At 42.4% G+C, this 15,892-nt stretch overlaps 1 protein-coding gene across 1 annotated transcript in view; it reads left to right on the forward strand.

Moving 5' to 3' along the window:
* Nucleotides 1-12,134, forward strand: part of LOC115464476 (vomeronasal type-2 receptor 26-like) — a 31,033-nt gene extending 18,899 nt beyond the window's left edge. The window contains exons 3-4 of the mRNA XM_030194852.1: nucleotides 4,161-4,287; nucleotides 11,239-12,134. Coding sequence (XP_030050712.1) covers nucleotides 4,161-4,287; nucleotides 11,239-12,134 — 1,023 coding nt within the window. The remainder of the gene's footprint in view (nucleotides 1-4,160; nucleotides 4,288-11,238) is intronic.
* The last annotated feature ends 3,758 nt before the right edge of the window (nucleotides 12,135-15,892 follow it).

Genomic DNA, 15,892 nt, shown 5'->3' on the forward strand with positions numbered 1-15,892 from the left:
CTTACCTTGTGTGCTGAGCCCCCCAAAACCCACTCCCCACAACTGTACACCACTACCATAGCCCTAAGGGGTGAAGGGGGCACCTACATGTGGGTACAATGGGTTTGTGGTGGGTTTTGAAGGGCTCACATTTACCACCACAAGTGTAACAGGTGGGAGGGATGGGTCCGCCCGCCCAAAGTGCACTGCAGTACCCCCTAAAACTGTTCCTGGGACCTGCATACTGCTGTCATGGAGCTGGGTATGATATTTGAGGCTGGCATAGAGGCTGGAAAAAAATATTTTTTTTTTTAGGGTGGGAGGGGGTTAGTGACCACTTGGGGGAGTAAGGGGAGGTAATCCCCGATTCCCTCCAGTGGTCATCTGGTCAGTTCAGGCACCTTTTTGAGGCTTGGTCATAAGAAAAAATGGACCAAGGAAAGTTTCCCAAGTGCTCATCAGGGACGCCCTTCTTTTTTCCATTATCGGTCGAGGACGCCCATGTTTTAGGTACACCCAAGTCCCGCCTTCGCTACGCTTCTGACACGCCCCCGTGAACGGAAAGCAGTTTAGGACGCCCAAAATCGGCTTTCAATTATGCCAATTTGGGCAACCCTGGGAGAAGGACGCCCATTTCCCGATTTGTGTCAAAAGATGGGCACCCTTCTCTTTCGAAAATAAGCCAGAGAGTGTCACTAATGATCCACTTTGTGGAATTTAGCAGTTGTACATCAAATTGGTCCACTACTCCAACAAAGTGTAACAGATCAACAGAGCACTTGTTCTCAAAGGGCTGGTCCAACCATTAGACATGACTAGCTAGACATCTAGGAAGCCAGCTTCTTCAGGGCAGCAAAAAACACATGCAGTCAAAGCAAATTAATAGGTTCTGACAGCCAAGAAAACTCAAAGAAACAGCAAATTTGTTAAAAAAAGGGGTACATTTAGGATACTGACTCCCAAAATTAGGCCCATAAATCCATTGATAATTACCCTATCAAACTATACACAAGGATGGGTTGCAATTCAGTATGCATGGATAGGCTGTTGTTTGCATGTTGCTAATGTTAGTGATGTGCATTCCTTTCAAAAAAGTACTCACTCTTTTCTCCATAATACACTCATTGAAATCATTGTGGAAAGGAGTGTGCATGATTTCAACATAAGTGTTGTCCTATTTGCAAATAGTTTGCAGTCTTCCATAAGAGTGAACATTCAGTGATTTTGTTCCCATGACAACAGCATTGGTGACATGGACGTCTTTTTTAATTTGGACATCCCTGACTGCACTTACGTGTTTTTTTTCTTCCGATTTTTGCTCTCTGCATGGGTCCTGCGCAGCACCAACTAAACTAAAATTGCTCCGGGGACCTGCATACTGCTGTCATGGAGCTAGGTATGATATTTGAGGCTGGCATAGAGGCATCTCAGGAGGACCAGTGCACTACGAATGCTGGCCCCTCCCAAGACCAAATGCCTTGGATTAGGTCCGTTTTTGAGATGGCCAGCAGCGGTTTCGATTATCGCTGAAAACCGCAGATGGCCATCTCTAGGTCCAGCGATCTCACCATTTGTGTCGTCTATCTCTAGAGTCGACACAAATGTTGGGATTTCAGCGGGCCGAACCATATAATGGAAACCGAAGATGGACAGCCATCTCGTTTCGATTTTACAGTTCGCTCCGCCTCTTCGCAGAGCCGTCTCCGGAGATGGACGTTTTTACACATGGGCGTTCGCGTTCGATTATGCCCCTCAATGAATCCTGGAAAGGAGATAACAGTGGTATACAAGAAATGATTTGAATTTAATTGAATTTTCATTTACTATGTTACCATGACTGCTTAAAGATGTGCTAATTTATCTGCATATTTTCATGCTATATTCAATAGTAACATTTATACTTATTATGATTTATTTACCACCTTTTTGAGGGCATTCACTCAAGGTAGTGTACAGTAAGATAAGCCAAACATAAGCAATAGACAATTACAGTAGTCAAAATATTCAAACAACAATATAAAATGCTAGGAAAAAAGGCCCGTTTCTGAAACCAATGAAACGGGCGCTAGCAAGGTATTGGCTTCCTGCAATTAATGTTTTGAAAGGGATTGTTAGGAGAAATGTGTTGTCATGCTAATGAATAATTTATATTGTTGTATTATGTGTAATATTTCTTTTTGTTGTTTTTCTGTTGTTTTTTCTTTGTGATGGTTGTGTGTGTGGGTGTGAGTGAGTGGGTGAGTGTGAGATGCTGATTCTGCATGTTAGAGCTTGTGTATTTATTGGGGGGGGGGGGGGTGTGGGTGTGAGTGAGAGACAGAGATCTTTATTCACCATGGCAGAGTTTGTGTATGATGTTGTGGTGGTGGTTGGGGGGAATGTGTGTGTGTGTGTGTTAGTGAGAGAGAGAGAGAGAGAGAGAGATCTTGATTTTCCATTTTACAGTTTGTGTATTAAGGGGGGTGGGAGGGGAGTGTGTGGGTGTGAGTGAGAGAGAGAGAGATGCTGTTTCTCCACGGCACAGTGTGTGTATGATGTTGGGGGTGGAAGGAATGTGTGTCTGTGTCAGAGAGAAAGATTGTGATTGTCCCTTAGAGAGTTTGTGTATGATGTGGGTGGTGGTGGGGGTGGTGGAGAGGGTGGCAGAGTTTGTGTATAACGTGGGGGGGGGGGTGGAGAGGGTAGCGGTGTCTGTGTGTGAGAATGTTTGGAGGGGGGAAATTGTTGGCATGTGGGGTGGCGAGCTGCAGGTCTTCTCACGCAGCTGTTGTTTGGGCTCTCTGGATGATGTCATCCGAGGCTTCAGTCCCAGGCACAGCCAATCAGAATGGAGGCAAGGGCCCAGGCAGCTTCATGGAATGTTCATGGTGCAAATTATTATATAGGATGGTATACTAAGCTACATTACGATGACAACAAAATATGCAATAAATCATTTTAATAGGATAGGGTGTCAGCAAAGATGGAACATATAGATAGATAAGATAGAGTAACAGGAGTAAGAAAATAAGATAACAATTTAAAGAAAGTGACAAATGAGGTCAGGAAGTGCTTGAATATTATCGTAGCAAGGGTTGGAGTGGAAAAACAGTAACTAGCAAGTTAGTTGCTTCTTCCAATAAAGGATTGAAACGCCAACTTTTTACCTGCTCCTTGCAGCAAAGCCTTTCAGGGAATACATTCCAGAGCGGGGCTACTCCGGAGAAGGCTCACTTGCAAGTGTCACATCATGTGATCCCCTTTGGAGAGGGTGTGGTTAGGGATACTCCTTGGGAGGACCTTAGTGAGCTTGGAGGACTATAAAGGAAGATCCTGTTCTGCAAGTGCTCTGGGCCATTTCTTTTAAGGGCCTTGAAGATTAGAGTTTTAAATTTGGCCTTGTGTTGGACTGGTAGCCAGTGAAGGTTTTGCAAAAATGGCGTATTGTTGTCATATCACTATATAATTTAGCTTGCTGAATACACCGACCTAACTTTATATAGATAAGTTAATAATGAAGTTTGACCTGCTATTTCTGCAGTATAATTTGATATCTGGACAGTAGTTGAGCAGTATTGCTATTTGTATAATATTCCTGAAACAACCTTGCTGCATCCTTCAGATATCAATTATATGATGCCTTAAATGGCAAAAATATATCTATCTGACAAGGCAACAAGTTTAAACAAAAACATCTAGTGTGCCTGAATGAAACTCACTCTGGATAAAGATGATAGCTAAACAATTAATGAGTAAGCAACCAATTAAGAGCAGATCCAGTAGGTAAATGTTCAGTGTTAGAGATAGGAAAGTAGGCTACAAAGACATCACCTAAAAGTCCTTTTCTCATAGTGCAAGTCTTACGAAAAAAAGGGAGAATTCAGAGTTATTTGAGAAAGCAGATGTATTTTCTCATACTTTTATTCAAACTTACAGTAACATTACTTACAGTAACATTGTTCAAAACATTCCCCAATCTGCCTGAATGACTGATTCCATGTCAAACTTATTTCATATTATTTATATTTCCAATCAAAATAGAGCTCATACTAACCTGCATATTCTATTGAATAGCTTGGTAATGAGCTCAAAAACTAAATGGGGAAAACTGGCACATGTTTAGACAGAAATGTAACACTGCATTTGCAAAGTCATAATTCTGTATTATGTCAAGTTATTCAGATTTTTTTCTCAATCCTCAGACACCTCCAGAATCCAGATGCAGCCCAAGTTGCCCTTCTGGGTTCAGGAAATTAATCAGGGAAGGAAAGCCTGTCTGCTGCTTTGACTGTGTTCCCTGTCCAGAGGGAGAGGTCTCCAACCAAACTGGTAAGTGAATTCATGTTACAATTTGTCACGCTCATGGGCACTGTTTAATCACTATGAGGCCTATATTCAGCCTTTATTGAAGACCCAACATGGCAGCAAATATGTATGCATTCCTGTTTTTTCAAAACATCAATCTAACAGTGAATCTTAATGCAAACACTCTCACTGTTTTTAAGAATAAGAGAGGAAATAACCTCATACAACTGTGGCAAACATCATAAAGAACGGGATCGCTAAATCAGAGAAGTCACATGCACACAGTTACAAATGGCAATCCTAGGTCAAAAAACCTCCAATTTAAATTTACTTACATTTGCAATCCAAAATGAAAAGTTCAATCAAAATTGAAAAAGAGTCTAATGTTTCACAAAATCTTCAACATACTTGTGTCATTCAAATTAAGTCACAGTATGTGAACACTTATCTTAATAATAATCGTATCCCAGTGGATGGTCACTCAGTCTTAGCAGGATGGAATGAAACAGTGTGGTCCCGACCAGGGCCGGTCTTAGGCAGAGGCGACCGAGGCGGCCGCATAGGGCCCCGTGCCTAAGGGGGCCCCGCGCGGCGTGCCTCGCCTCTGCCTCGCCGACCACGCTCGTCTGCCCTCCACCCATGTCCCGCGACGCGAGTCTCCTCGTTCCCCTGCTGCTCCCCCTCCCTCCAGCCACCTGAGACATCTCCCGTCTGACCCCCCCTCTCCCCTCCCCTCCCCTCCCCGCCACGCCAAACGACCCTCTTCTGTCGCCCGCACCTCACCTGACCTGACCCAGCATTTAAAAAAACCCTCCAAGCGGCGGTGCCGGTGCCTCGCGTCTGAGGGAAGAAAACTCGCTTCGTCATTGGCCGGCCTTCCCTCAAGTCCCGCCCTCTGATGTAACTTCTGCAAGGGCGGGACTTGAGGGAAGGCCGGCCAACGACGAAGCGAGTTTTCTTCCCTCAGACGCGAGGCACCGGCACCGCCGCTTGGAGGGTTTTTTAAAATGCTGGCTCGGGTCAGGTGAGGTGCGGGCGACAGAAGAGGGTCGTTTGGCGGGTCAGGGAGGGGGGGGGGGGTCAGACGGGAGATGTCTCAGGTGGCTGGAGGGAGGGGGAGCAGCAGGGGAACGAGGAGACTCGCGTCGCGGGACATGGGTGGAGGGCAGGGGGGACGGGGGGGGGGGTTACAGGACATAGGTGGATGGCAGTTGGCAAGGGGGGCAGGAGGGTTGCTGGACATGGGGTGGATGGAGGGGAGGAGGGCTTCTGGACATAGGGGGAGGGCAGGGGCACAGGAGGGTCACGACATGGGTGGATGGCAGGGGAGGGCATAGGGGACAGGGGGGGTTGCTGGACATGGATGGCGGGGGGGACAGGAGGGTCGCTGGACATGGGTGGATGGCAGGGGAGGGGGGTTTCTGGACATAGGTGGATGGCAGGGGAGGGCAGGGGGCACAGGAGGGTCGCTGGACATGGGTGGATGGCAGGGGAGGGCATAGGGGACAGGGGGTTGCTGGACATGGATGGCAGGGGGGACAGGAGGGTCGCTGGACATGGGTGGATGGAGGGGAGGGGGTCTCTGGACATAGGTGGATGGCAGGGGAGGACAGAGGGGACAGGGGAGTTGCTGGACATAGATGGATGGCAGGGGGGACAGGAGGGTCGCTGGACATGGGTGGATGGAGGAGAGAGAAGAAATGCTGGACATGGATGGAGGCGAGGGAAGAGTGAGGAAGGAGATGAGGTGAGGGAAAAGGAAGAGAGGAGAAAAAGTGCGCATGGATATAGAAAAATAGGCAGAAGCTGGATCCACTGGACAGTCAAGTCTGCGGCGGACCCAGCTTTTACTTACGGATGTAGGGCAAGAAATGAAGAAGAAAGGCGGAAAGTAAAGACGTAAATGGAAAGGAAGCCCTGGAAACGGAGTTAAGAGGACAGATAGCAGCACAATTGGATACTGAGCCAGCATGATCAGAAAAACAAAGTCACCAGACAACAAAGGTAGAAAAAACTATTTTATTCAGGATTTATTAATTGGAATATGTTAGTTTTTGGAAATGTGCATCTGTGATATTTTTCATGTAAGTTTTAATTTTTGTAGTATTGCTACATACTGAGTCTGACTTCTTGAGGTAACTTTCCAGTTCAGTATTTTGCATTCATGTGTTTTTCAGGTGTGATCAAGGAAGGTGCTGTATTCTGCTAGCGTATAGTTTGCAACCCTTTTTGTTTGTTTTTTTTCACTAGGTTGTGCACTGGTGTTTTAGAGCCCGGTGTAATTACAGTTGCCTTTCCACGCCACGCATAAGGTTGTAGCTCGTCCTGTCCTTGGAATTAGTGCTGTTTATGGTTTGTTAAGGTTATGAGTGTGTTTTTGCACACGTTTGTGTATAGTGTTTTGCAGTGGAGAGATTGTGTGTTGGCCTTACTAAGGTGGCACCAAACATCGGAAAGGGTGTAGAGCCTAAATCATGACACACTCTCTCTAAAAGGGTGTTTTGTGGCTCTACATGAGAATTGTGATATTATGATCCCTTGCTAGCTTCATATTGTTGATAATCTGCATTTTCCTTATGGCTGGTATATTGGTGTATAAGGTATTAATTCTGACTTTTTTTTTTTTTACTTATTTTTTTCTGTGTGTTGTCAGACAATTATGGATGACAGAGTCGGAGTCTTCTTGAGTCAGAGAGTTGTGGTATATATTTTAAAACAATTTTAATACCTTGGTGGTCTATATGTTTTTATATTGTACATTATATTTTACATATCACTTAATTTTATTGTATATCTTTTCATTTCATTTTTATTTTATTGCATATATGGGTTACAGAGTAATAGGGGAATTTGAAAGTACTGAATCTTTTCTTAATATTTTTCCTTTATTCTCCTTTGTTATGAGAATTGGAACTACTAATTGTAGTGGACTTGAACTGAATAATTTCTGGGGAGGGGAGGTTTCATGATAGCATTGTGCTTATTATTTCAATCAGTTTTTTGTACAAGTTTAGCTTCATTTGTCTTTATTTGAAATTTCATAAATAAAAAAATGTTCTAAAAATGGAATAATTTTATCAATGGGGTGGAGCTAGGGTGGGGGCGGGGCTACGGTGGGGGTGGGGCTAGGATGGGGCCCCACCAAATTGGTCTGCATAGGGCCCCGCACTTACTAAGACCGGCCCTGGTCCCGACAGACCTGGTTCATTTTCAGCTTCTCCTGGAGACCTCACTGTGCCCCAAATCTGCAAACCAAGATACCAAAATCAACTTGAGGACCCACAAAAAAAGAAAAAGTAAAGGATGGAGAGTGCTTCTGAAATTCTAACTCAAACATATTGGCGGGTTGTTTCTCAGCTGTGAGACAGCTAGCTAACAACGGAGAAAAATGGAGTTCGCTTTCAAAAAGAAAGCCTAGAACCCAGCTATTAATCCGAGCTGGACACATCACAACTCAAATTCACTCAATCATTGGTCAGAGAAACGCTGCCGAATTTAAAGAAGAATTGAATCCACAAAGTTCTACTGTCTGCAATCTGAGGACACAACACTGTTCAAACTGTAGCAGTCTTCTATTAATATTACCTCCATGGATGCTGCTGGACACATAATCAATCACCCAGCACCAGAGGGACTCAAAAAAATGTTGGAACTCTCTGTAATGAGAAACTAATGGAGCACCTAACTTGTTGCTGGTCACACAGGATTTGTGCTCACTCAGTCGAGTAGAAAGCTTTTGTTCAGTCTTGAATACGTAGAATTTGTTACATGGACACTGCAAAATGTATACCACATGATCAGATTTACAAGTAGTGTGATTCCTCAATTTATAGATCTTCCCTTCCACGGGATTTGTAAAATCTGTGCATTGTACTGTCATAGAATATTATAGGCAATTTCCACATCTTAAGTGTCCACCGGAGCCTGTAGGCATATGTCTTATTAGATCGGATGGGCTCAAAATTTCTTTCAGGTTCTGATCTCAAAGCGATTCTCAAATGATGTTTCTGAAATAGAGTATGGGACTGCAAGATGTCCAGTTCTTGCGAATAATGTTGGCCACCTCTTCCCCTTCCGTCTTATAATGCAAAATGAAAGTCTCACAAGGGTCTTCCTGGGAAGATTGAATTCCATCAGTAAGCAAAAAATCGCGGTTATTAAACCACGCTCTGGTATATGATTTTCTCAAAACCTGGCTGCGGAGGATACCCATGTTGCATCAATGCTCCTGCCAAGTCTTTAGCTTGTTGTTTATCACATGTATTGTTGCAAATCCTGCAATATCTCAAAAATTGAGAATAGGGCAGGCTGTTTTTTAATGACCTCAGATGACAGCTATGATATTGTAATAACACTTTTCTATCCTTAGGATTTTTGAAAACTTTGGTGTGAAATGCCCCATCCTTGATGTCCATCGTTATATAGTTTACTTATGAATACTTAAGTTTATTTATGAAGCTCACATCTGAAGCTTCATAAGTAAACTATATAGCAGTGTTGCAAGTATTTAACCAGTCAATGAAGTGTCTTAACTACAACATGTCTCCGCTCCACAGCATAAAAATATCATCAATATAATGTTTCCAAATAAGGATGTTTTTATTGAATAGGGAGTCAGACAACCAAGTTTTTTCAAAATTAGCCATATAGAGGTTAGCAATGGAAGGAGCAAAAATAGCTCCCATCTCTACTCCAGACGTTTGTAAAAAGAAATTATTCTGAAAAAGAAATTTTTTTTACACAAAGCCAACTCAGCCAATTCTAATAAAAATTCAGAAGGCACCTCCAGAGGCCTAGGTCTTGAGTCCAAAACCGCCTTGATGACTTCCAAAGCTCGGTGTGGAATAGAGGGATACAGCGAACTGATGTCCAATGTGACCATGAAAAAAGACCACTTTTTCAAGATCTAGGCCTGTGGAGGTCCCTTCTGAATTTTTATTAGAATTGGCTGGGGTAGCAATGAGAGCTTCTTTTCCTCCTTAAATCGCTAACCCCTATATAACTGAGTTTGAAAAGACTTGGTTGTACGACTCCCCATTCAATGAATACATTCTCATTTGGAAACATTATATTGATGATATTTTTATGCTATGGAGGTGTTTTTTGTTTAAACTTGCCTTGTCAAATGGACATATTTTGGCTATTTAACCATCATATAATCCAAAATTATCTTGACATCTGAAGGATTCAGCAAGATTGTTTCAGGAGCAGGGTCTAATGTTATACAAATAGCAATACTATTCAGCTAGTGGCAAGATAATGTATCAATTGATATGAAAATACAGCACACTACTTGCAAATCTAATCATGTGCTATACATTTTGCAATGTCCATATAAAAAATTCTACCTAGGCAAGACTGAACAAAAATTTTCTATCCAACTGAGTGACCAGCAACAAGTTAGGTGCTCCATTAGTTTCTCATTACAGAGAGTTCCAACATTTTTTTGAGTCCCTCTGGTGCTGGGTGATTGATTATGTGTCCAGCAGCATCCGTGGAGGTAATATTAATGGAAGACTGCTACAGCTTGAACAGCATTGGATTTTCAGATTGCAGACAGTAGAACCTTGTGGATTCAATTCTTCTTTACATTGGGCAGCATTTCTCTGACCAATGATTGAGTGAATTTGAGTTCTGACATGTCTAGCTCGGATTGGTAGCTGGGTTCTAGGCATCGTTTTTGAAAGCGAGCTCCATTTTTCTCCGTTGTTAGCTAGCTGTCTCGCAGTTGAGAAACAACCCGCCTGTATGTTTGAGTTAGAGTTTTTCTTTTTCTTTTTTGTGGGTCCTCACATTGATTTTGGTATCTTGGTTTGCAGATTTGGGCACAGTGAGATCCCTAAGAGAAGCTGGAAGTGAAATGGGTCAGTTGGGACCACACTGTTTCATTTCATCCTGTTAAGACTGAGTGACCATCCACTGGGATACGATTATTTTTAAGATATGTGCTCACATATTGTTACTTTAGTTCGTATGACACAAGTGTGTAGAAGATTTTGTGAAACATTAGACTCTTTTTCAATTTTGATCGCACTTTTCATTTTTGCATGTGTTGTAAGTAAATTTAAAGTGGAGGTTTTTTGACCTATGATTACCATTTTTAACTGTGTTTATGTGGATTCGCTTATTTAGCAATCCCACTCTTTATGATGTTTGCCGCAGTTGTATGAGGTCTTTTTCTTCACTTATTCAAAAATGGTGAAAGTATTTGCATTAAGTTTCACTGTTAGATTGAGGTTATCCTGGAGTTTTGTGTAGTGAATTAGATCTGTGTTGAGTTGATTCTTGTGATTTCCAGAACATCACCAGAATTGAGCACATCCTGATTTGGATGTCTACATTGCAATCTTGGTATTCTATGTAAAATGGGTCTTCACATGGCCTAGTGGAATACCTTGTGTCTAATCCAAAAATATGATCTGGATACTGCTAGTAAAACTAATCACACCCTAATTGGATAAGAAGTAGTGAATCCTTTAAAAGCATCCATTTCAGGTGAAAGTACTTCTAACAGGTAAACCCAAAAAGCACACAGAGAAGCGGTCTGCAACATCTAGAACAGCAAAAGAAGAGCATAATCATGAAGACAAATGAAATAATATTTGTTCAATGCAGATATATTCTTTTTGTTAAATCATATTATCTGATGGCATTTTATGTATTCATTTTACAGTTTTATGTTAACCTCCTGTCTCATCTCTTGTTAGGGTGAAACATGGCCATGTTGGCCGGTTAGAGGAAAATTGTATGCTGTTTTTATGTATCTGCATTAAATATTCTTTTTTCTGTGTGGGTCTGCTCCTCGTTTGCCCTTCTAAAAGATAATGCATGAATTCATTTCCAGTAAGCTCGTTGTTCATTACTCTTTAGTGTTTGATACTGTGTCAATTTGAAGCGAGTCTTATTATAAGGAAAAGCTATTGTCCTATAATTGATCCTATTTGTGAGATATTGGGACACATTTTTTATTCTTAGATATGGATGCTTGTATGAAATGCCCAGAGGAACAATGGCCCAATCAGATGAAAGATGCCTGCATCCCAAAAGTGATAACCTTCCTGACCTATGAAGAACCTTTGGGGATAACTTTGACTTTCATCTGCATTTTCTTCATTCTCATTAATACTGTCATCTTAGGGATTTTTATTCATTACAAAGACACCCCCATAGTGAAAGCAAACAACCGAGAACTCAGTTACATTCTCCTCATCTCACTCATGCTCTGCTTTCTCTGCTCCTTGGTTTTCATCGGCCATCCTGACAAAGTGACCTGTATTCTCCGACAGACTGCCTTTGGGATCAGTTTCTCCATTGCTCTATCCTCAGTATTGGCCAAAACCATCACTGTGGTCACAGCCTTTCATGCCACCAAGCCTGGAAGCAAACTCCGGAAATGGATGGGTTCCAGAGTCTCACTTTCTATAGTCATTTCCTCTTCCCTTATTCAAACTGTTCTGTGTCTTGTCTGGTTGTTCACTGCTCCCCCATTCCCATATCTTAATAAGAATTCAGAAATTGGAACAATACTAATTGAATGTAATGAAGGGTCAATAGTTGCATTTTACTGTGTTTTGGGTTACCTGGGATTTTTGGCTGCTATCAGCTTCATCGTAGCTTTCCTAGCAAGAAATCTGCCTGACAGTTTCAATGAGGCCAAGTACATCACCTTCAGCATGCTGGTGTTCTCCAGTGTCTGGATCTCATTCATCCCAACATACCTGAGCACCAAGGGCAAGTACATGGTGGCAGTGGAGATATTTGCTATCCTGGCCTCCAGTGCTGGACTTCTGGGCTGTATCTTTTTCCCTAAGTGCTATGTTATTCTGCTGAGACCTGAAAGGAACAACAGAAAATGCTTATCAAAAAACTAGAATTATCAATATTTGTGTAAAAGATGGATTAATTTAAATAATGCTTTTAGTTGTTGGGCAAGTCCAAGTTGAATGTCCTTTTTTTAACCAAAAATTAAATCAGTGGTTGGGGACATCCTAAATTTCACATATTTTATATTGTAGGAAAAATTAGATAGTGTACACAGTTTGAATATAAAATTAAGAAGATATTGTGGTCAATAATAACAATTTTGGTGATATATTTTTATTGGAATAACTTTATCTATTGAATAGACTTCTGATTCATCCTCTACTCAATGGGGAAACAATGCAGTAGCACTTAGGGGCTTGATAGGATGGGGGAGGGGGACTTTATATACTGCCTTTCTGTGGTTACATTCAAAGCAGTTTACATGGTATAGATAGATAGATGATAGATAGATAGATAGATAGATAGATAGATAGATAGATAGATAGATAGATAGATAGATAGATATAAACTCATAGCATAAGATATGATGCAATACTACATATGTATGCTTGATCTTCATTTGTCTTTGCCATTTTTGGGGCATAGACCATAGAAATCTGCCTGGCACTATCCATGATCTCCAACTACAGAAGTAGTCATTAAAGTCCCACTCTAGTCCATTCAAATCTATGAAGCTGCAATCAGGGCACAGACCGCAGAAGTCTGCACGGCACTGGCTTTGCTTCCCAATTACTGGTGTTGCCATCTTATCACTGTTAAGCTTGTTTGGTTCTATGTCTTCTCTAGGATTCCTTGGTGTTTATCCCACACATTTTTGAATTCCATTATAATGTTCATCTTCACCAACTCCCACGGAAGGATATTCCATATATCTACCACTCTCTCCATAAAAAAGTATCTCCTGACATTATTCCTGAATCGGCTCTGGATTTTTACCCCCAGATTCTACATGGAGGGGCATAATCGAATGGGGATGTCCATCTCTAAGGGCGCTCATCTCTAAGGACGTCCCGGAGAAGGGACGGGGAAACCCGTATTTTTGAAACAAGATGGGCGTCCATCTTTCATTTCGATAATACGGTCGGGGACGCCCAAATCTCAGCATTTAGGTTGACCTTAGAGATGGTTGACCTAAATGTTGAGATGGTCATCCTTAGAATTGGTTGTCCTCTGTTTTCAGCCATAATGGAAACTGAGGACGCCCATCTCAAAAATGACCAAATCCAAGGCATTTGGTTGTGGAAGGAGCCAGCATTCATAGTGCACTGGTCCCTCTCACATGTCAGGACACCAACCGGGCACCCTAGGTGGTACTGCAGTGGACTTCACAAAATGCTCTCTGGTGCATAGCTCCCTTACCTTCGGTGCTGAGCCACCACAACCCCCCCAAAAACTCACTCCCCACAACTGTACAACACTACCATACCCCTACGGGGTGAAGGGGGCACCTACATGTGGGTACAGTGGGTTTCGGGTGGGTTTTGAAGGGCTCACATTTACCAGCACAAGTGTAACAGGTGGGGGGATGGGCCTGGGTCCGCCTGCCTGAAGTGCACTGCAGTACCCACTAAAACTGCTCCAGGGACCTGCATACTGCTGTCATGGAGCTGGGTATGACATTTGAGGCTGGCAAAAAATAATAATAATTTTTTTTTAGGGTGGGAGGGGGTTGGTGACCACTGGGGGAGTAGGGGGAGGTCATCCCCGATTTCCTCTGGTGGTCATCTGGTCAGTTTGGGCACCTTTTTGAGGCTTGGTCGTGAAAACAAATGGACCAAGTCGACCAAATGCTCATCAGGAACGCCCTTCTTTTTTCCATTATGGGCCGAGATCGCCCATCTCTTAAGCACGCCCCAGTCCCGCCTTTGCTACGTCTCCAACACACCCCCATGAAGTTTGGTCGTTCCCACGACGGACTGCAGTTGAGGATGCCCAAAATCGTTTTTTGATTATGACGATTTGGGCGACCCTGAGAGAAGGACGCCCATCTTCCGATTTGTGTCGGACGATGGGCACACTTCTCTTTCGAAAATGCCCCTGATAGTGTGATTGAAGTTGCATGCACAAATCAAGTCGTATTCTGATTTGCGTATGCAACTTGATTATCTTAACAAGCTAATCAGTGCTGATAATTGCCACTTTACAGGTAATTATTTACATTAATTGGCATTAATTAGAATTTACAAACAGAACTTGCTAAGCATATTCTATAAAGTTTTGTGCATAAATTCTAAGAAGCAGAATGGAAAAGGGCGTGAGGTCACTGGCATAGACTGGGTGGGTTGTATGTATTTCTAAAATCTATGTGCACTGATATTTATTCACCAGCATTTACACTTGGCATAAATACCTATGACTAAATTTCATCACATGGACAGGCGCTAGGAGTATTTTATTAACGGCACATAACTATAGGTGTACTTTAAAGGTGTATCTTTTTCAGCACCAATTTTTATGGCACCATATATAGAATCTAGTCCTTAGGGGCCAATGTAGTAAGCTGTGCTATCCATTAACATAGTATTTTACTCTTGATTTTCTTGTGATATCTTTTCATCTCAGAAAGGATTTTAATGGTGATATATAAGCTCAGGGAACCACTGCACTGAAGAGTAATGAAGTCAACATATAAACCACATGTAAATCTACTAATTTGGAATTGTTCTTGTTGTAATTTGGAATTGGTATTGATGTAAAAAATGCCCTTCATTTTGGCGATTTTTTCATTCTCCTTTAGAGCACAAGCTTTACTTCAGCAGAGGTTGCCACTCCATCCCATCTGGCCTGAGGCAAGGGCTCCCCTCTGGATCAACACTTAACTGCAATGTGCTCTTTTTTTGTTTCCATTTGGAAAAATAGTGAGGTCTGACAGGAAAAGAGGCACTCTTGTCCAATGCAGCAATCTGTGGTATGAGCTGTTTTTCTGTCATTACACTTTTTTTTTAAATGCAACAGTACTTTGCATTCTATTAGGGACTAAAAGTTGTTTTTTTGCACATGCATTAGAAGACTGTGTGCTCTGCTCTAACATATAGATTATTACATCTGTACCTTGACTGCACATAACCAGAGAGGTTTGTACCAGCAAAACACTTTACAATAATAGTAAAAGTGCTAAAAAGAAAAGACCTTCATCATTTAGACAAAAAAGAAATATGAAGAATATGTGAAGAAAAGAGAAATAAAGCTATGAAACGCTGAGGCCCCAATACTCAAAAGTCACCATAAGAAAACGTTTGCGTCTAGATCTGCAGTTGAGGTTACCGATTACTTCATAGTGAGCAATGTTTAAAGGAAATCAGACACAAATTCGATCATTAGGCATATAGATAGCTGGGTGGCTGGTGGACGTGAGGATCGCCTGGTGACTTGCCTGCCTGGTGCGAAGGTGGCGGACCTCACGCGTCACCTAGATAGGATTTTATATAGTGCTGGGGAGGAGACGGCTGTCTTGGTACATGTGGGTACTAATGACATAGGAAAATGTGGGAGAGAGGTTCTGGAAGCAAAATTTAGGCTCTTAGGTAGAAAGCTGAAATCCAGATCCTCCAGGGTAGCATTTTCTGAAATGCTACCTGTGCCACGCGCAGGGCCCAAGAGACAGGCAGAGCTCCAGAGTCTCAATGCGTGGATGAGACGATGGTGCAGGGAGGAGGGCTTTAGATTTGTTAGGAACTGGGCAACATTCTGGGGAAGGGGGAGCCTATTCCGAAAGGATGGGCTCCATCTTAACCAGAGTGGGACCAGGCTGCTGGCATCGGCGTTTAAGAAGGAGATAGAGCAGCTTTTAAACTAGAAATGGGGG

The sequence above is a fragment of the Microcaecilia unicolor genome, chromosome 3 (genome assembly GCF_901765095.1).
Source record: "Microcaecilia unicolor chromosome 3, aMicUni1.1, whole genome shotgun sequence".
Classification (NCBI taxonomy): Eukaryota; Metazoa; Chordata; class Amphibia; order Gymnophiona; family Siphonopidae; genus Microcaecilia; species Microcaecilia unicolor.